The sequence below is a fragment of the Microtus ochrogaster genome, unplaced genomic scaffold, assembly GCF_000317375.1.
Source record: "Microtus ochrogaster isolate Prairie Vole_2 unplaced genomic scaffold, MicOch1.0 UNK1, whole genome shotgun sequence".
NCBI lineage: Eukaryota > Metazoa > Chordata > Mammalia > Rodentia > Cricetidae > Microtus > Microtus ochrogaster.
In genome coordinates, this window is record NW_004949099.1 from 7,744,529 (window position 1) to 7,767,038 (window position 22,510).

The 22,510-nt window shown below is 44.6% G+C and overlaps 1 protein-coding gene across 18 annotated transcripts in view; it reads right to left on the reverse strand.

Annotated features, from left to right (window-relative positions):
• Positions 1-22,510, reverse strand: part of Magi1 (membrane associated guanylate kinase, WW and PDZ domain containing 1) — a 618,461-nt gene that overhangs the window by 22,146 nt on the left and 573,805 nt on the right. For 13 of the 18 annotated variants that reach the window (XM_026788186.1, XM_013352984.2, XM_005364906.3 and 10 more), the window contains 5 exons: positions 20,721-20,752; positions 11,408-11,624; positions 7,656-7,739; positions 4,710-4,801; positions 3,090-3,282 (listed from right to left, as the gene is read on the reverse strand). In XM_026788186.1, coding sequence (XP_026643987.1) covers positions 3,090-3,282; positions 4,710-4,801; positions 7,656-7,739; positions 11,408-11,624; positions 20,721-20,752 — 618 coding nt within the window. The remainder of the gene's footprint in view (positions 1-3,089; positions 3,283-4,709; positions 4,802-7,655; positions 7,740-11,407; positions 11,625-20,720; positions 20,753-22,510) is intronic. The other 5 variants (XM_013352986.2, XM_026788194.1, XM_026788185.1 and 2 more) reach the window with 1 other exon arrangement.

Here is a 22,510-nt window from a genome sequence, read left to right on the forward strand (position 1 = left end):
CGAGAGCATCTTGTCTCAGAGAACTTAACGGGGGCACAGAAAAGCAGCCTTGCTCTTGAAATATTAATAGTCTCCAGGAAGGTTGACTGTATATGGAGCCCCCCTCCCCATGCCAAGAGGCCTCCTAAAAAGCATGGAATAGACAGTACAAAGATCCTACCCACAATGCCATTCCATCTGCAGCAACTTCCAGTTATGAGCTTTCTCCTATGTAGGAGGAAACAGTGAGCAGACTCTGGTTTGGGCTGTACCAGTGGAGGGCGTCACCCTAGCTTCTAGGCTCGCTCACTCATACACATTCCCTCCTAGTGACACTTCTGTTTAGTGGGCAGGAGACTGCTAGGGGTTGTACCTTTAAGGCTCGCATAGATGGACTCAAGAGAACCTCATGGTAGGTACACAGAATTGCTCTCCCCAGATCCCAGCTGTAAATATCTATTCCAGTAACAGAGCTAGAGGCATTGAAAGGCTTCCTTCCAACTTCAGACATCTCCCCGTCTTACTGCCTTGTAAGCCAACAGGGCAAAGCGTTTTTAAATAGTCCACACCTTAGATGAAACCGGGCATACCAAAGTCACATTGTGTACTATGTTGTTTTGTGGCTATGATTATATTTATTCCACAAAGCTTTTACTTTCATAGATATTTTTAATTAGGGGAAACACAAATTTAATGATTTGGTAGTTCTTACATGTAACTGCGGAGCACAGATGTATTCACACTGTTATGTAAATGTCACCACCATTGTCTCTAGAACTTTGCCAACTTCCCCAAGTGAGAGTTTCACCATGGGGTAAAAACTCTTTATTTGCCCCTCTTCCCAGACTTCCCAGCACCCATTCTCTTGCTGTCTGCCTACCTAATTCCCCTTAATATAACGTCTGCATAGAACTCACTTGCTGAATATGCCAAACACTTTAGTCTTTCAAATAAAACTGAAACAACCAAGTGAAATTCCGTCGCCTTACTGCTTTCATTTAAGACAGGGAAATCAAATAGTTTTCAACTCCAAAACCCAAACCAAACCAGCTGACTGCCACTGCTACACGGAATACCATGCTAAGAATTTTGGGGGACCAGGAATGAGTTCTGAGGACATAATCCGTTGTGGGGTAGGATCGTTTTCAATGGCTACCATTAGATTCTTAACAATGGAATTTAATAACTTCATTCTGTAATTAATTATATGTCACTTAAAATAAGCTAGTTTTTTAAAGTGCCAATTAATTTTATCTGGTAGCTATTTGCTACACTAATATTAAGGCTACAGAGAATTCGTGGGCTTTCACATCATACTTCTTCAGTAATTCAGTTGACATAACATTCATCTTCTTCTGGATTCTGCTGTACGGGCTCTGAATGGAGGCTGCATGCAAAGATAAACAATGACTTCTCGAATTTTGCATGCAAATGGATGGAAATAGAAAACACTATCCTGAGTGAGGTATCCCAGACCCAAAAAGATGAACATGGGATGTACTCACTCATAATTGGTTTCTAGCCATAAATAAGGGTCACGGAGACTACAATTGGTGAACCTAAAGAAACTAAATAAGAAGGTGAACCCAAGGAAAAACATATAGTTATCCTCTTGGCTATGGGAAGTAGACAAAATTGCTGGGGAGAAAATTGGGATCTTGGGAGTGGGCTGGGTAAGGAGAGATGGGGAGAGAAAAGTTAGAAGGGAAGGGGGGGGAACTTGGGAAAACAGGAGGATTGGGATAAAGGAAGGTTGGACAGGGGAGCACGGAACCACAATTCTTAGTTAAGGCAGCCACTTTAGGGTTGGCAAGAGACTTGAACCTAGAGTGGCTCCCAGGAGCCCATGGTGATGTCCCCAGTTAGTCCCTTGGGCAGCTGAGGATAGGCAACCTGAAATGACCCTATCCTATAGCAATACTGACGAATATCTTGCATACCACCATAGAACCTTCATCTGGTGATGGATGGAGATAGAGACAGAGACCCACACTGGAGCACTGGTCTGAGCTCCCAAGGTCCCAATGAGGAGCGGAAGGAGGGAGAAGATGAGCAAGGAAGTCAGGACCACGAGGGGCGCACCCACCCACTGAGACAATGGGGCTGATCTATTGGGAGCTCACCAAGGCCAGCTGGACTCTGACTGAAAAAGCATGGGATAAAACCGGACTCTGAACATGGCGAACAATGAGGGCTGATGAGAAGCCAAGGACAATGGCACGGGGTTTTGACCATACTTCATGTTCTGGCTTTGTGGGAGCCTAGCCAGTTTGGTTGTTCACCTTTCTAGACATGGACGAAGGGGGCGGACCTTGGACTTTCCACAGGGCAGGGAACCCTGACTGCTCTATGGACTGGAGAGGGAGGGGGAGAGGAGTTTGGAGGAGGGGGAGAAGGGTGGGAGGAGGGGGAGGGAAATGGGAGGCTGGGAGGAGGCGGATACTTTTTTTTCCTTTTCTCAATAAAAAAATAATAAAAAAAAAACAATGAAGACATGTGCTTTCAGGAAAGAACAGACATGTAACAACTTTCTTAAAGTGGCAGAGTCAGATATGGAAATACACTCTGAGCCACAGGCATGGCAGAAGGGGGTGCTAAAACCTGAAAGCATTTGGAGGAGTGGTCTCAAGTGGAGCGTGAAAAGGTATTATGAGAACTTCTAAGGAACCAGAGATGATCTAGAACTGGCCAGCTCTTTAGCTTTCTTAGTGAAGCCACAGCAAGGCACTGTGTCAGGAAGAGCTCATTCTACAGTCTAAACCTAACTTCTGTTCTCTCAATCTGGAGCCAACCTTTTCTCACGCTCCTGATGGGCTCTTGGGGTGAGGATTGCCATCCAGCGAAGAAGAAGGCTAAACTCTGGCTGGTGAGGGGCAAGAGGCAGGGGACGCATATTCAACTAGCATTTTCCTGCAAGTCTTTTTGGAGCATATGCAAACAGCATATTAAAGTACTTTTGAGTGACAGCACTTTTGCAGAGCTGGAGAGAAGCAAACCATCTGGAAATTCTGAGCTTGATCACATTTGCAAACATTTGCTAAAATAGAAGCTTGAGGAGGCAGCCATGAGAGCGGCGGAGCACGGGCTGAAGGAATGAATGAAGAACTTACCAGCAAACACCACTTTCCGCCTCACTGTGAGATTGACATGGCCTTGCTTGGCAGCTTGTTGCATAAGCTGGACCACGAGCTGGTGTGATTTTCCAATTACTGGTGTCCCATCCACACAGATTAATTCATCCCCAGACCTCAGGCGGCCGTCGGTGTCAGCAGCACCCAGTGGTACGATGTGACCGATATAAATCTGTCGGGTAATTAGATGACGGATGAAACGTCCTGTTGGTTTTACTATCAAGACTGATGGCCCGTGCATCTCTAGAAATAATTCAATTCATTCATTCATATCCGCCTGCATGCCACAAACAATTATTGGGCACCCCGTGTATAATACATGTGCCAGGTACTGTAGCAGTCTTTAAGAAATGGAAAGAATAGCTATTTCTTATGTCTCTTTGACATGGATATTACCTGTGGTCTGTCAATCACTCAATTTTTTTTCTTCTTCTACTCTGGAGAAACGGGCACTTTCCTGTCTACATGATAATCCCACTTTCATTAAACCCTGCTAAGTATATCAATACTTATTTTCTTTAAGGGTCTACTACTGTCTGCTTAGCAATAGGACATCTCACTAAACATAGAGTGAGGGGAGAATAATTCCCATTTCCAGCGTCTTTCAGCACTAGAAGGCAGAGGGATATTTATATTCACTGTCTCGCTGCTTCGCCATTCACCAATGTAAGTTTAAATACTGGTGCGTGCTGTCTTCTCAGTAGACAATGATATTACCGTTCTCTTTACATGGCTGTAGAGTTTACAAGGGTGTGAACTGAAACTGGCTAAAAAGAGGAAGGAGTTGGGCCTTGTCTGTCCTGGCAGTTACACCAGCTCGGCGGCCTGGGGCCAGTTCATTAACCTTTCTGGAGCTTTGATTTTCTGGTTTGGAAAGCAGAGATATAGTCTGATAAAGGAGAGCGCATATGTTAATAGGTTTTAGTGTAGTACCTCACGCACAGTAACTGCTCAATGAATAAGAGGCGTTATTCCAAAGGCATCAACACTTCGCCTCTGTTTTCCTTCCAAAAGATCCTGTGATATTAGATTAAACTCACTCAGGCAACGGAGGCTCAGGAAGGAGATTCCGTGTTTCTTGATCACTGTTTAGGGGTCTTTTTCTATTATTTAAAGATAGGGTGCTGCTTTCTTGAACCACTACTGCTACCTAGGGAGGCTCCCTCTGTGTTCTAGATACTTACATACAGACCCCTATACTTTCTACTCAGACACACACACACACATACACACACACACACACACACACACACGCCTCTACCTGCTGCACACACCACAGAACTGACCACAGAGGTGAGGACACTGGTTAGGTGATGTCCACTCTGCCTTCTGTTTTCCTTCTTCTTAATTGGTTAAACAGCTGTTGCAACCCCCACCACACACAAAAGCTTTAGAAAGCATTACTTCCCTTCTTCCTTAAGACAAATAACAAACAGACAAATGCAGCTCCACAAAAGACAGTAGTGTCCGTATTACTCAAGATAAAAGAGCCAGGGCCACAGCTAGCAGAACTCTATCTTGGTGATCTGTCAACTGCCACCACTTTACTTTGAAGTCTTAGCAAACACCACTAGGGAGAGAAGCAGATAAAAGACTCACGGGTTCCCCTGGCTCATTTCCACCCAGAATCCTAAATCCAAATCCGGTCTCTTTTCTCCAGAGGAAGATGTCCTGTTCCTGGTAATCGGGAACTGCAGAGAAGGATGAGAGGAGAGAGGTCATTTCACTAATAAAGGGGATCGTGTGTTCTAAAGTGGGTACAATTACAGGACCACGATGGATGCACACATATGCACAGACAAAAGCTTCACGGCACAGGCAAGTAAAGGAAAGGTCATGGGTAGGTGACACAGCAGACAACGGGGCACACAGTAAGCAGTAGAAAAGGCGAGGGCTGCAGCTCTCCAGTGGACTATGACTGCCTGCTAATTCCCAGTTTAGCTCACACCATTAGGGACAGCTAAGCTAGGAGTCAGCCAGGGCCTCTCCCCTCAGCATCGCTACAACAGGAATCGCACTGAGTCACTGTGTGCTGCACTACAAAGCAAATCTCCAGAACAGAATCACATGACGTGAGAGTCTCCGTGGAGGAGAGGTTGGCTCTATGGGAAGTTCCTTTAGATGACTTGTTATTTTATTGAGAGGACAAGTATCATGGCTTTGGTTAAAAAGAATTTCTAATTTATTTTTAATCATTTTCTTCTTCCCTAACATAATCAAGATCAGTGACACCAGTAATGTGATATGAGATTAGTTATGTGAGAGAAAAAAAAAATTACTCTCAAGGGCTGTGGGATGCATGGCACAGTGGAAACTGCTTATCCTTGTCCAGGTCTTGGGTTTGATCCCTGGCACCATCCCCAAACAAAGCAACCCTAGGACTCGTAGAGAGCTTAATCTGATTTTAGTATCATTATCATAGAGTTGCCAGCCTTCTATAGCCTTAAGGGCCAAGAGAGGACAGAAACTTCTGAACAATTAACCATATCTCATTGCAAAATTACAGCTTTCCCTTAATTTGCCTACGGTATCTGAACATGTAAGTATTCACTTATTATCTAATAACTTGTTATTTTATGTCTGACACTCAGCAATGGCCTAGTGCTTTAAAATGAGGTTCTTAGTAAATGCTAGAAGGAAATGCTTGTTGTGCACGAAGTCATTCTATATAACCACACTGCTACCCTCACTGAGATAATAAAAGGATTGCTGTCCCTTTCTTCTTATTGAGAATTTTAATGCACATACAAGGTTTACGGTCTATAAAGTGATACAACTTTTACTTAAAGAGAATGCATATAATTCAGTTGCACTGGATCCTAAAGGAGGCATTAAATTACTGTTCCACTTTCTTTCTTGTCTCGTTAATTGTATTTTGGGCTGCAGGAGTATCTAGGCTTGAAAATTGAATTCCCATCTTCTCCAGTTTTAGGCGATAGACTAGGAAAGACAAAAATGATTGTTTAGATTTCACGTTGGGGATTATTGTTCCTTTTGAGTGATTTGCCTCTAGCCTGAGATAGATAGCAAGTGAATAATCCAAAGGAAACATAACGAATAAGTAAGTAAGTACAAGGCTAAAAATATATTTTTCTCGAGTTACTTTAAGGCTGGGGTTCTACCTGGATGTTTTTATACAACCCTTTGTATTAAAAATGCTGAGGCTAATTTGTAAAATGCCAAGGAAGATGAACTCAGTTATATCATGGGACTACAGAAACATTTGGAAATTAATGTTTCCTTGAACACATTCATATATATATATATATATATATATATTCCTGTTCATTCACTCCTGTTTGAGTAGCTTGGCAAATGATACATGCTGCTAGGTGCCTCACTAAAATAACAAACTAAACCAGAGGGTGCTCTGTCTTTTGGTTACACAGCAAAGGAAACTAGCACCCCAAAAGACTTCTGGCGATTTTCAGCAGGTACACATGGGTGTTGACAGAATCACTCCGATGTCTGCTGACAAGAGCTTTTTAATAGCAATTAAAGGGCCTTTGCAAAGGCCTTCTGCCCAGATCCATTTTTCTCTGCACTACATTAACACAGTATCATCTGCCCATTCTACAGGCACAACAAAATGTAGCACATTCTGCCTTATGCTGCAGTGAGGTGTGTCCTATCATGGTATACTGAGGAGACCCAACAGATTTAGGTCAATCACCCAAGTCAGGCCACAGGAAAAAAGTTGTTCTTCCTTTCAAGAATTAACTGGAAAATGGTAAGTTTATTTAAAGAGTCTTCTGTTGAAAAGAAAGGTGCCCTGTGACAGTTGCGATAAAAATACACTAACAATGAGCCAGGAAACACAGACATAAACACCAACACAGACATGTGACAAAGAAAGTCTTCTGGTACTTTACTTTTAGCATAATAACAATTTTACCCTTTCACCAACTAAACAGCATTTACCCAAATAAATACAACCCTGGCCACTGAATTGGTATTGACATATACTATAGCAGTCATAATTCTATCTCCTGTGACAGTACTTCTTCAGAGAAGAACTACTGAGATTTTGAAAATAGTTCCCCCAAATGTTACTTCCAGAAGGATTTCATATTAGAGAGCCGCAAGGTGGGGCCATTTTTCTGACATTACTGTCACAATTCTTCTTATTATTGTCACTTTAGTGAGGCCAGGCTTGTAGAAGTTATAACTTTAATCCAGCTGTTTGCATCTTGAAGCCTCACCTTGGGGACAATAACTGCAGCTAATCTGCTTCTGGTATCAGCAGTGGACACTTAACAAAGTAGCAGAATGACTTTCCTTGGTACTTAGCGAGAGTGGGGTCACCAGGCCCTGGCGGCTCCACAGCCACAGACAACACAATGTATCTACAGACTCCGAAAGCACACACACATCACTTCCTAATCTCGTTTTGCGTTTGGTTTATGCTCAGCGAAAACAAGCCTAGAAACACTCCTTCATGCACTTTTATCTCCCCTCACTTCTGTGGCTGTCTCCCCAGACAGATGGGAACATCAAACAGGATAAATGGTAATGGAGAAACGAAAGTTTGCGGCAGATCCTTACTCTGACATTCTCCAAAATTCGTGGAATTGATTTCTCTGTCTCTCTCACCCTTGCTCAGTCCTGATGCAGGCGAAGGTGACATAGCTGGAATATCAATTTCACAATGGTGTAAAGCTTAATACATGATCCTTGGTTCGCTTTAATTTAGTCTTGATTGATACGGGGTGTGCGACTCAGCTTCACAGTAAAGGTCATGGCGGCTATGGATTCTAAAGGACTGGAGTTCGGTTATGTTTTTCACTTTCTTTTTCCATGGTGCCTTACCTGTCGAAAAGCTAATTGAACACTGAGGGTTTCCCGTGACTTCCATTACCACCGTAGGCTCCTGATGTTTAATTAGACTCTAACCACATTGGTGAATGACCCTATTTCAGTCATGCCATGAACTATAGAAGGCTGGCTAAACCCTCATTGCCTTTTGAGAAAAATCTAAGTGTGTGTGTTAGCACCACACAACAGCACTTGTTCAGGGGAGTATCGGTGCCTGAGAGAAGCCATTCTTAGACTGAAGCACGCCCTGGGGAATTCTAGGCAGTTCAAACCAGAACAGTCTTATGTTTGAGATGCAATCACGGAATCTGTTGAATCTGAACGAACACACAGATAGAAATTGTTATAATCATCCTAGAATCCCGGTGTCAGACTTGTAAACACGGCTCCCTAAAGGACAGGTTTATAGTGCCGGTTAAAATGACAGCCTTGACTGCTTTCTTTGCGAGCTGTAAAGCTGTAAACAGGTAAAAACTTCCTCTCTAAGCTTTGGAGACTCCTTTGTAGTACAGGCTGCTGTGCACTAGGTGACCGTGTGAACATCTTCTAAGACCAATCATGTTATTGTTAAAGACACGGATCCAACTGGCATTTTAGCTAGAGAAAATACAAAACAGGCAAGGCGGCTTATTTAAAGGATTTCTAGTCTTTCATTAACATTGAAATCCTTCAAAGGGATTTATTAACACTCCTGTAATTCAGATTAAACCATTCTAACACTGGTGCTTTGGCAGAGAGCCGAGCAGAGAGGACGGTATTTTGTGAGACACCTAGAACATGGAAGGGAAAGTGGCCAGCTGTGTGTGCGTCTCTACACTGTCCGTGGTAATGAAGTTCAATAAGAAGGAAAAGGTATGTTCAACATGAAGGGAATAATATACATGATTAATGTACTATGACTTACTTCAATTTCAGTATTTGCTTATTTCATTATCAAGGGATGGGGAGGGTCCCATCCATCAAGACTCCTCCTTTTTTTAAAAAAAAAAAATGTTCTTAAAAGAACTTAGGGCAATGGGAGAAACGAATTTGGTTTAGGGCAGTACAAACAGGGTAATACAAAATAACTTAGGGCAATGGGGGAAATTAATTTGAGATGAAACAAAAATGGTGATTCAAAGACAAGATTGCTATAGGTTCACCAGCGGGTACTACAGGAAGAAGAGAGCATGTGCTAGAGACAGAATAATTACTGGAGTGGGGCCGGGGGAGGGTCATCATTACTCTTATTTAGAAAGAAGAAAAAAAATCCATGCAGATCTTACCAGCCATTAGGCCGCTACTATCACTCAATTACAGAACCTCCAGTCACCAAAGAGGCACTGGTTCTCACTTGTGGGGCTGTATCCGATTGCTAAGGTGCTAAAGAAAGCAAAGGGACAAAGCGGAAACCATTCCAAACATTTCTGCCTGACTGCACTTGACCAGTGCCAGTGCTGCAGCAAGTGGCTATGGTCATGCTGGGTATTCTAATCTCTCTTCCTGTTGAACACTTTCTTAAAAGTTGAGCTAAAATATCCAAATCCCAAGAAATACTGTTGCGTTAGGGTAGATGAGCCTACCATTGAGCACACGCTTAAAGTGCCCTGTCAATCCAGGAAGTCCCGCCAGTACTTCGGGGAATGATTTATTTGATCACAAAATGATTACTACATGGAAAACTCAATCCTAATGCGTACTGTACTGAAGAAAGCGGGCGCACGGTCAATAAAGCAATCACTCAACATCCCCTGAAGTTGGGTCATTGATTGAAGAAGCCACATGGTTAGAGAGAAATGTGAAGGGAATATGGACCATTTTCAACTGGGAGGTATTCCTTTGGTGGTATTTTAAAGAGAAATCGCTATGAAAGATGGGTTGCTGGTATGAAGCCCAGGTCTGTACCAGTTGGCTGTCCCTGGTCTGGAAACCTCACGTGCTATAAAAAGTTAAGTACTGATATAACACCCTAAGAAGAAAACTCCGTACCATAAAACTTATAGTTACAGATAAAATCGTGCAAATATGGTCTAAAACGACTCTCTGGCTTTGTGTGTCAGGGATACATGAAACATAAACAGATTTGAAATTCAGACTCAGGTCCCATCCTCAGACTATCTCACTGCGGATAAACAAATACTTCAAAATCCAAAATTGGAAGCATTTCTCATCTTGAGCACTTTTTGATATAGGATGCTTAACTTTGCAGTTAGCATTTGCTGCATTTGTCGGAGATTTCCTTCAGCCTGGCTTTCCGAATATTTCAGCTGTCTTCCGGCAACAGGGGTGGGGTGCGGTGAATTCAATTTCAGATTAGCTGGCTTTTGTCAGCACGGTGAACCTCAGCCTTCCTAATGGACTGATGCTTTGCACTGATGGTGATGATGCTTCGAGGGACTCTCAGCTGATAATCAGCAAGAGATCCTCACCTGGCCCCTGATTGTTGAGTTCACCTAAGGTCAGCTTTCCTTCTCACGCCCTTCCTTTATCTGAGTCTCAGAATAACGGACGTCTCCCCAGACAACCAGGTATGCTGCGCAGCCAGGCCAGAGTGGTTGGTGACAGGAGGAAAGGCCTTTAACCTCCCCTAGCATCTGAGCTGTGGTTTCCACAGTGGTCACATCAGGGCAGCTAGGAACAAAACCTGTTCTGTTCTAAGGAAGGCCAGGCAAAACAATGTTGTTTTTTCTCTCGGCTTCTCCCAGGTTGTCAATATGATGTCCTCTCTCCTAACACATTCTGCCTTATTCCAGGGCACACTAACCAGCCACCTCAGGGAGAAAATGTCAGGGACCACAAAGGCTCCAAAAGGGCCAATAGCATCGCAAGCCTGGGGCATTTTAGGGACTTGCATAGGTAACATAGTGAAGACTGCTGATGGTGAACGTGCCCAGTAATCATCTCATTAAAAAAGAGAGAAGGGCAATGAGGAGGAGAGTTTAAGATCTGGGAAGTTCTGAAGTGTACCTTTCCAAGTTGATCTTAACAAAACAACGCGCGTCACCACTGTATAGATAATTAAGCTACACTCATTCTCTATGGGCTTTCATTTTTTCCACCTTTTTGAGGTAATGTTTGCAAAGACCAAAGAGGGCAAAAGAAAACATTACCAGTATTTTTAAGAACCACAAGGCCACAAAGAAAGAACCTAACCTCTTCTCATGACCCCACAATCACTATTATGCTGGCATGTTGGAGCCGCTTCACCAGACAGGAGTGCACAGCAAGCCATGTTCTCCACTCGGGACAGAATTACAAGACAACAGCTCCTACCAACCACCTCTCTGAACCGGAAAGAAAAACATCCATTTTGACCCAGGCTTCCTCAAGCTGAAGACATCACCTAGGCTAAGAACACAACCAGCAGAGTCTACCTGCTCTAAGAGGCCGTGGCTTCCCAGTCCTCTTAACCTTTAGCCACTGGCTACCCCAGGCCTCCTTTATTAGAGGAGGTTAGAGCACGGGAGAGGGCCTGGGAGAGCAGGAACCCAGGAGTTACTCACGTCGGTTTTCATACATGCTCCTGGACTGGGCCCAGATTTTAAAAGGATCTGGTTTTTTCTGCCCAGAGCTGTCGGTCTGATCTGGAGCAGGGGCGTCTGCAGGTGGGTACTCGGGGAGCACCTGCGTGCCGTGACTCGGGGATGCCGTGTGCAGGCTCCGGTGGCTGGAGACGCTGTGCTGGGAGCTGTTCTGGCTGTCTTTCCTCTCCAGTGGTTGCTGCAAGAAAGCAAGGGAAGGGGCCAAGAAAGGAAGATGACTGTGACTTCTTCACTGGGCACCTTTCCCCAGCCTGCCTTTGTTTAGCGTGCGCGCGCACACACACACACAAACACTTAAAATGACACCTCTGGCTTCTCCAGCAAGTGCTGAATACAGATAAATCCGCAAGTGATTGGCAGGAAGACAGAGGGGCGGACTAGATAGAGACATAACCATACCCATGCTGCTCTCTGGGCTGTAGTGGGAAACAAATCTGATTTCCCTTGTAAGCTCTCAGGAAGACACATTGGGCTTATTTATTGTACGATGCATCTATCCTGACACCCTCGGTTCTTGACAAAAATATGCGACTGAAAATACCATAAGTGTTTTGGATGTAAGCCTGCAATATCCACAAGCAATACAATCAGGGCTAAAAATGCTACAAGGGGCTCCATATGCTGTATCTCTTAATAATCAAACCCGCTCCGCTCTACAGGTATCCATCATTCCTATTCCAGCAGGAACTGCATCCGAGCACTGGCAAGTCACACCTGGCAGCGCAGTGATCAGGTACTCCCGTGCAGAGAACAGGAGCTTATATAGTTTTCAGTTAATCAATTCTGAGAGCAGTGCTTTCTACCTCTCGGATCATTGGGACTACTGTGAGTTAAAAAAAAAAAATAAAGAGCCAACTTGAAGAATGTGTGTGTGTTGCCCTGCATGGGTCAGCCCTCCCAGACGGGTAACTTGTCCAAAGTTTAAGTACTTTCAAAGGGGAGCTTCATTGACTTCAAAGGCAGAGTTAAGTTCCTGATCACTGAAACCAGCTCAGCACAGACTTACATTTTATGAAATGTTCTCTGAATTGACAGAGAGCACAGGCAAAACTCTGGTAATGGTTTCACCCCTGCAAATGTAATGTTGGAGTTCTGCCTCATCTGCAAAAGACACTATGTTACTTAGCTTCTGTGCCTAGTTATCAGGAGCTAGGGAACAAGAGGGGGAAGGGGGCCTCTCCATCTTCTGTTATGTACACAGCAGAGATGATGCTTTTTAAAGAGGATACTAGTATCCTGACTGTGTGTATTCTGGTCCCCTGGAGCTCTGCCACCAGAGGCTATCCTCAGTCCTCCTTGCTCTCCATTCAGGTGCCCTCCACCTTTCATTCCCTGATGGAAATGACCATGGCCCTTTCTCCTTTTAGTCTTTATTTTGCAATAAGTAGATGAGGAAAGTCCAAAAAAAAAAAAAAAACCCAGATTTGTTTTGTTCCTTTTGTGTGTGTATGTTCATATGTGGGGACATGTGTGTGCAGGAGTATGCATATAAACACACACACACACACACACACACACACACACACACACACGCATGCAACACAGAGGGCAACGTTCCACTTTTTGTTTGAGACAGGGTCTCTCACAGGCCTTGAGGTCACCAGGTAGGCTAGACTAGTTAGCCAGCGAGCCTCTGAAAGCCTTGTCTCGCCTTTCTGGAATTACAAGCATGTACTGCTATGACTGGGACTGTATATGGGTTCTGAGGATATAACTTAAGTTTTTATATCTGCAAGGCAAGCATTTTATTGACAGACTTTATTTGACTGCTAGAGACTTGCCTACAGGTTTTGGAAAGGACCCATAGTTGAGGAAAATGCGAGGCTTGTATTCTAAGGCTATTATACCTTCGAGAGGATTAGCTTGCTCACATGCAAAGGGATGGTACACACAAAGACGCACAGGGCAAACGCAACTCCACCCTTTCTCTCTTCAGCTAAGAAAGCACTTAGCTCTGTGCTAGATGGACTAGCATTTCCAAGATTGGTAATGGCTCTCTGCCACCTTCGAAGGCCCTTCCCTACACTGATGCCAGCTCTCATGGCCTCATATCATGCCCCGACCCTTCCTCAGGTGCCATGCTGAGGATGCTGAGGGTGAGAACGGCAGCAGTTCTCTGTTAAACGTGCATCTCTCATCTGTGTTTATCTCGTAAGCTCTCCTCAGAAAACACGCACACCATCAGTCATTGTTGGCTGACATTATGAGCAGGTTTCTTCCCTTAAGTTTTATACTTTTCAGCGCTGCTTATCTTTTTTTTTCTATTTTAATAACAACAGGTAACATCTTATGAGCAAGGGAAATCAAAGGCTATTTCCACCTTGAAGTGAACTGTAGTAAACAGAATTAATATGGGACTTCGGCTTTTATGCTGTTTAGGAGCTACTCTAAATGTTAACACCAAATCATTCAATACAGGAACCGAGTCTGCCTGGAAGACGCACAAACTTCCTTCAAGTGTTCACTAGATTTTTATTCCTTAAAAGAGTGGCCAATGTCTGACTGTAGAAGGAGCCCAGCATCACTGAGTTCATGTCACAGCTGAAGTAAGTCTCCAGTTCTGAAAGCTTCAATTTCCATTTGCGGACCCTTAATGTCCTCCAGGCCTGCATGCTACCTACAGTACACTTGGAAGGAAGTCCACATGTAGCTGTTTAGGAGGGTACCTTGAAATGTGTGTCCTACTGACTTCTTGGGTCCCTGTCTCTGAAAACCAAACTTTAACCTCTTATATTAGGTCACTTTTTCTCCCTGTCCCACTGAGAGTCTGGTGACAGCCTTGCCTATCTCTGCGGTACCCATTGGTTTTTATGCCCAGTGAATGGTTCTCACAGAGCTGAGGGTGTGCACATGTGGTCCCCAGCTGGTGGTAGTTTTGGGAGGTTGTGGAGCCTTTAGGACATGTGGCCCAGCTACCAGAAGAGGGTCTCCTGGGACGGCCCTTGAAGATGATAATGCCCTTCTGGTTCTAGCCTGACCTTTCTGCTTCTTGTCAGTCACCATAAGTCAATCAGCCACTTCATGTTCCTGCTGACAGAGATTAAACCAATTCTGCAGCCACGCCTCCTCACCCTGATTGGCTGAAATCCCCTGAGCTCATGAATCAAAACATTTCCCTTAAGCTGCTTACATCAAGAGTTTTCTCACGCCAATGAGAGGAGTTATGCACACATCATCATACATGCTGCTCAAAAGGGTTTCTACGGCCCTAGGATGTTTATCTTGGTGTAACAAATCCCTGTCACAGAGGACCCTGCCTCAGGTTTAACTAAAGAGTTGCTTGGCCATAAAGGGAGTATTCAGATGAAGTCCACTGAAAACACTTTATCTGCTAAGACTTAGCCCTGTTCTATGTTCATTTTTAAAACGACCAGCTCTCTCAAATTTAAATACAGTGAGAATCCTCGAGTTTTTGGAGCTGTGCTCTGTGTGTATATGTGTAAACATTTCAAAACACGTTTTTCATTTTCTGTGACATCCTTTTATTAGAAGCCCAAAACTGGTCAAAGGAAAAGCAGCATTCACAGAGCTCTCAAATTAAAGTCATTTGGGGTGTGCGTGTGTGTGTACACGTGATCAGGTATATGTATATGTCTGGCATACAGGGACATATGTATGTATGTGGAAGCCAGAGGATACCCTCAGGTATTGTCTCTTAGGTGCCATGTACTTCAGTGTTTTGAGATAGAGTCTTTCTTTAACCTGGAGGTCCCTGATTAAGCTAGGCTGGCTAACCATCAAACATAACACACTTGCCCATCTGTACTCCCCAGTATTGGATTATATCAGCTACCACTATACAGTCTTTAAAATAGGGAATGACCTTGAATTCCTGATGCTTGTGCAGCAAGTTTACTACCTGGCCCTTCAGGGTCAGTTTGTATGACTTTTCTTGATCACCTACTAGAAGGCTTTGTGCATGAAAGAAAATTCGCTTCTCAACTGAGACAGCACAGAATTAGATCTACATTGCCCTGCTCTGAAGTGCTAGGGTTATAGGTCTGTGCTACCTTCAACTCATTTTCCTAAGTGAGACACCAGTTCAAAGACAAGCAGCCATAAGCCTGTATCCTTAGCCCTGCTAAGGGAAGCCTGTGCATGCAGCACATGGATGAGGAGAAACAACTAGCACATCAAAGCAGGATACCAGACAAGGCTTGCCTACAGCGATCACCTGCAACGTATTTATTCAACTTGATCAACAAATACAAATGGATAATTTATACTGTGCCAGACACGCAGAAACACAACAGATAAATATAAAGATGCTACCTAACTGCTTGGAATTTATATGTGGAGATGGATATTGAATTAATCAAATATTCAGAATATATTTAAAACAACACAGCACAATGTCCTCTGGTCTAAGGGTGGCTGTGTAGAAGAGTGCTCTGGCAGTGCACCCAGCATGTGCTAATTCCTACCATCAAAATGAGCGTGGAGAGGCTGCAGTCTTCAGAATGTCTGGCTAGTGTGTCACTGTGAGGGATGGGGAGCTGGACTTGAACTTGGAAGCCAGGTCACACAAGTGTCTTTATGTGACAATGTAAGGACAGGCTTCCTTCTTAGCTCTGGAGGAAGTACTTAAAGTAAGAATGATCCAGGAGTTAATGCACTTCCAGGAAGTTTGCTCAGGCTCCTGGCTAGGAAACAGATGTAGAGAAATGGCTGGAAGCAGACAGGGCAGTCTGCAGTTCCTTGTAGCTCTGCACCTGGGCTAGCTTCCCCTGGGGCAGGGGTGTGAGGAGGGTGAGTCACTGCTGACAGGTTCAGTGGAGACAGGAGGAAGAAGAAGATACTTTAGAAACACAGGTCTCACCCATACCCAGACAGAAATCACTAATCTTAACTATTGTCACTAGGTTGACATTTTTTAACGAGGAATTTCATTTCTGATTCTCAAATCTCTGCCAACTTGGAAAAAGACATGAGCTTAGTTCTGAAATCTCCTGAAGAGTCCTTGGCCATGAACTTGTATCACAAAACCTTTTAGAATGAAATTGTACCTATCTCCCTAAAATGAATGATTCTCATCCTACTTACTGTCAGGTCAGAAAAATTGGGAAGGCGCAATGGTTTTTATAAATGGAAATGGGGGAAAAATTTATCTCATCAGTATTTCACAGAATGATTTAGAAATGGACGTTCCTATAAAGTGAACTGAAAATATTTGCTTGGAAGAGCAAATGAAAACAGACAGCACTTAGGAGCTCAGATGATGAAAAGAATTCATGGGGCTTAAAAATGACAAATTGATCCATTTTAAAGCCAAATTATTTACAGATGATGTATCTGCCAAGACCCAAGGCCACTGCAGAGATTTGCATGGACAGCAGGAGCAGACCCAAACTGCTGAGGTATGAGGCCAAGGTCATCAAAAGTGTGAAAACTGAACACCAGGTCTGTGTCAAGGCATAGGCTTCTCTTTACTTTTGCCTCTTTCCTGTATCGGCTTCCAAGTCAAATTTCTTCTCAAAGACAGGTGAAGGGAATTCATGGAGAAAAGGAGAACACTGAGAGATGGAAAAAACAAAATCTGAGTCACAAAAAAAATGTAAGAAATTTAGCAAAATGGATGTTCAGGTGCTTACTGAGGTGGGATAATTTGACTGATAATCTGAGGCCAATCTATCTATTCCTCATCTCCCAGCTTCACTGCTTTTCCTCACTGTCTGAAGAAACTTCGATGTGATCCAAGTGGTGGCTTTGGGGTTGGGAAGCCCAAGGGTGCAGGGTGAGAGGCAGTGCCTATCACAGAGAGTGATTCAGGCTGGAGCCACTCCATGCATATGTCATTGAAGAGGGCTCGGGTCTCCCAATCCATACATGACCTAAGACGTCTTATGTCTCCTCAAGCATATATAAGAGATCTTGTATCCCCCTCACGTCTTAATATCTAATTCCAGAAGTTTCCTTCAGTATCTCTTGCAGGCTAAAGGGATTGGAAGCGAAACTTTCTATTGCTGTTTTGAAGACACCACCTTGTCACTGCTCGTAAAACTTTGGGTGTTCCCAGCCTGCCAGACTCCAGATAACTTCACAGTTCAGCCACAGTTCTTTACTCTGCCCTGGGTCTGGGCTTTGTAAGACTATTCAGCTCAGGTCATTTGAACTGATAGCTCGATGGTCCTCCTTCATCAGCTTTCAGTGTGTGCGCTCACCAGACTTTACTCCCCAGGAGAAGAGGGTCTAGACAGGCCTGTCTGCTGACGTGGCATCTATTTCTCGCCACAGTTCCTGGGAGGCGGGTATTCTCTGCCTTAGTCTCTGGATACCTGCACTATTTTAGCACCTAGACGACAGGCCGTATGCATTTGTACTCCCAGTGCCTTAGTTCAAGCTCCATACTTGGGAGCTCTCACCACTTCTCTGAATGAAAAGATGGATAGATGGCTGAGTGAGCGGAGGATACACGGCTGAGCAGAAGACTGCTGAGCAGGGAAAGAAATGGACAGACTGACAAAGGGAGGCTGGAGAAGGTGGGATATCACCCAGCATGAACACAGGTGGGTCTGGCTTACAATTTGTTTGGGTGTGCAATTTAGAGTTTAAAGCCCCCCCCCTTACAAGATCCCTGTGTGCGATTTAAACTGACAATTAAAATTAAGCTTCTCGTCAGAATGATTACGTTGGGTCACAACTTAAGTTTTCCAGAGACGCCTAAAATCCCACAGCAAAGGCGTCTTATTTTTTACTGCCAAGTGGTAGAAAAATCTGTGACGGTGTAGAAGTCCAAGTATTAAATTAATTAAACATCATTAAGACATCACTATTATACCGCAAGAGTATACAAACCCCACAAACTTAGCATTTAAGCTAAATCTAGGGAGTTAAATTCTTATTAAGAGTAAGCTATGGGGACAACCCAGGAGGTGGAACAACATTAAAATGCTAAAACCTTCGGCTCTAATAAAATCTCAACTGCCTAATTATTAAAAACATTAAGAAAGAAAGAAAAGGTATGGCAACAGAGGGACCCTGTCCATCATCGGAGGAAGCCAAGCATGTCAGAACCTCGGGGGCATAGCGGGAAGCCAAGCAGCCAACAGTGAGGACCTGGTTTAGATACTCTTCACTGAGCTGGGATGGAATCTACATGGATCACAACCGAGGTACAACTGCTGCACTCTGGATTATGCAGCCTGCAGAACTGACACTATCTGTCACCACCTGAGTGGCTCAACCAGCACCTGGCCATCCATCCCTCACCCCCGTGGATTCCCTCCAACCCCTCTGAAAACATCTCCCAGTCACCGGTCCCGTTGGCAGGACACCATCCAAATTCAAACCGGGGAAAGGGAAACAGCTTTCCATCCACCTGTGCAAGGCTCACTGATCACAGATGTTTGTAATGTTCCCCTGCCAGGAGCAGTCCTTGGCTCAGAGTCCGCTAATCATGTGCAGTAGCTGCCAGTGTGCCAGCATGCCATGCAAGCTGCCATCTGTCCTGGAGCAGAACCCAGGTGAGGACAAGCCCCACGCTAGGAACCTGCTCTAGAGTCCAGCAGCACCCACCCTCTTCGCCTGCGGTAATCAGAAGCCAGCAGACTGTGGGCAAAGCGGTTAAGAGAGCTTTTTTCCCTAGGAATGCAACTCAAGTAATTGGCTTGTTGCTTACTAATGACATGGCAGCCCCCAAAATAAACTGCCAGAGAATTCTCTTAACTGATCTCGTGAACATGGGCTCTGTGCATGCTTGATGCTAGGTGTCAGCCGGGTAATTCAGAAATACTTCCGGGAAGATGATATACAAACATGACAGAACCTCTCCTGCACAGGTGCAAACAGCAGAGACCACCCTGCTCCCGGAAACCATGTTAGTGCAAAGCGGTGGCTTCCTGTCAAGATTTCACAGCATGGAGGTGTGTAAAACAAGTCCAACATCAGCACAGCATGGCCATGGAAGGCTCGCGCAAACCCAAGCTCGGGAGACGCATCTTCCAGCTGCACTCGATTTGTCTGAAGGCTGAATGCGTCTCTGGTGAGGACCCAGGGATGGCGATGCACACATGCGCACATGCACACACTTTGGCATCTCTATGCTTTCAATGTGGGCACCAAACAGCACTTTCCTGCTTGGACATTAACACAAACTGACACGGGAAGCAGCCCTGAAGTCAGCGGTCCAATCGCCACAGCCCCGTGCCATCAGAATCACATCAATTACTGCAGGTTTTTTTCTTCACAGAACGGGGGAGTTGGACTTCAGAATGCATAAAGCTCCCCTTGCTCACCTCCTTAATAAACTTCTGCCTGCTGCTGCCATGCTTGGAGACAAGTGGAAAGAATTCAGCTGCAGCGCCTGAAGCTGCAAAGTTTTAAAGGTCCTCCTCCGGATGGCACAAAGCCACACATTTCCCCGTTCAGAAATCTGCTAAGTTGCAAGGAAGCTCCTTCTTCCTAATATTAATGACTCAGAAAGCTTCTCCCACCAAGTTCAATTTCACAGGCATTCAAATCACAGATTTTGAGTTTTTAAGCGGCATTTTAATTTGTTGTTATCGCCCTAGGAGTGAAAAGCTCATACGACCAAACACAACACTGTAGCCTCTAGGCTATTAGCCAGCATGCCAAGTAGGTAATGCATCTTCAGGGAAACCAGATTAGAAAGGACAGTAAAACATTGATTTTTTTTTTTTTTAAAGAATCCTATACCTGCAGCATAATGCTGTGAAAGCTAGCGAAACAACAAAGGACATTTCCCCAGCAAGGAAATGTCTTAGTCTCAGGGCTGGGCAGTGAACACTGTTCCACCTGAGCATGGACATATACAAATATAGCAATTCTCCGAATTCACAGGTTTTGTGAATAATTCCCCACTGAGTGCATACGGAAGCTCTGAGAGAACTGGTAGCCATGTGAACGGCTGCCTGCGAACACCAGTTGAGAAGCCAGCGAGCAAGCAGGTGGAGCCTTTTCTCTCTCTTCCTCCCCCAAAGGAAACAATAGCATTTGTATCAAGTTGAAACAGCTCAGAAACTCGCCCATTCAAAGGAGTTGTGAGCATCGGTGCAGGGAAGCCAAATTGCATTGTTTTAATCCTCAATGCTTTTGCATCCTGCTTGCACATCTCTACATAGTTAAAAGACAAACCCAAATACCATTTAGATCAAACGTATCTCCAGAACTTAATTAAACGAGCCTGTGCTCCTGGCTCCTGCATCCACTCTAAAACACATTTATTACGGTGAATTCAGGCAGCGGACCTTCCTTCCGCTGGGGTCCCCTGCTCCCCCCACCCCCCACAAGCACCAAGTAAATGACAAGTCCTTACCGACTTTGGACTCTTCTTGGGAACTGGTAGCCCTAGAAAAAAAAATGCAACAAGGGGGGGGGGGAGACATCATTAGCATATTAATGTTACCTTTTCTTAAAGAACAATCCCCAGGTGTTTCATGGCCACCTAGTCATCTGCAGAGTTCTGTCAGAGTCCTCCCCAGCATCGGAGTTACCAGGCTGTTCATATCGAATCAAAGCTGAGGGAGGAGGAGAGCGAGAGGCAGGAGATCTATCTGCATTAGCTATGCTGACTTGTACTGCAGCAGCCTGGAGGCTGGGAAAAGAAATTCACAGACCTCAGCGGCCTGGGAAATTGAACACTTGGACAGAATCTCAAATGCTCTTCTGGATTAAGAGAGACTTAACTTACAATTAAGTTCAGGATATTCCCTCTCCTTACGATCCACTTGTCAACGGAAATGGACCAATCAGGACAGAGAAAAGGGTATATATTTAGTTTTAAAGGACAGCATGGTTAAATTTATATCCCCCCCACCCTGTCTTTTTATTCCCCTATGTATTTCAGGCAGAGAAATGCCTTCTTTAGCTTGGATGAGCTCAGCCTCAACACAAAGACGAATGCTCTCTCCCCAGCAGAGAAGGGTAAAATAGGAGCACAAGTTCAAGTTGGTCTAGGATACCCTCTGGATCATCAGCACACATCTTGATATCTGTCAGTCATCTAAGCAGCCCCCTAACTTCGCTTCTGGAAAAGACTGGGGCGTGGAGTGGGCTCCGGAGAGGTAAGCATGCCATTTGGAAGGAACAAGGAAAATTTCACAAAGCCGAGAGAGAAAAAGACAGCGAGGGAGAAAGAGAACGGCAAAGGAGACAAAGGTGGTGGCTGAACCTGGTGGGCTGTCCTCAGACCCTGTCCTTAGTGGGAGGGAGGGCTAGGGCTGGAAGGAGCCAGTGATCTCATCACTTCTAGGAAAGTGAGCAGCAATCAGAGGCAGGCTGATGGGGACCCTGTCACCAGACAAGACTGGGGAAGGGAGGTGAGAAAGGAAAACAAGCACACAGTGGTGTTTGGAAAGTAATCATCTCCCCAGCTGCCACCTCTTCCTCTTCCCCTATCTGAGCAGAGTGAGACCGCAAGCTGTAGATCCCATCTGCAGCAATGCACAAACATACATTTGGGGCGCGAAGATTCTGCATGGACATTTCAGCCTGGCTCTGAGAAGTGATTCTGATGTAGCCTGATGAATTTCAAGTCTTTGGGAAGTCAATTGTCAGATCTGCCGCCACGCTATAAACCAGCGGAAATAAGAGGAAGTGGGTAGCAATGCTAATGTTGTTCACCCTACCAGTGAGGCCTCAGGGAAGTCAGGGGCACTCGCAAGGCTTGTCACATCACAATAATGGGGTTTCCATGGTTTGACAGAGTAGGTCTCAGATCTCAAAATGTAACACTTCATTAAATATAAATGCTCAATCCTAACACCTCTTACCCACTTTGGGGAGCAGAAACCTTCAGTACTAACAATATTTCTCAAGGTTTCTGGTGCCAAGGAAGAGGCTTCAGGAACATAGTTAAAGACATTGTGACAGGGCAAAGAGTGTGACTGTTTCAAGTGATACTAAGGCAGGCCTTCACTTTGGAAGCTTTGGCAACTTAGTTTCTGCACTAATGAATGGAAAGAGCGAGGTTCACTTTTAAGACTGTTAAAGTAATTAAATAGCACAAAATATTTGAGAGCCTCTGTCCCGGATGTTCTTTTACCTTCCTTGGCTGACATCATCTATGAAAAAATGTTAGGAGTAGCCAGTTTCAGTTAGGGGAAA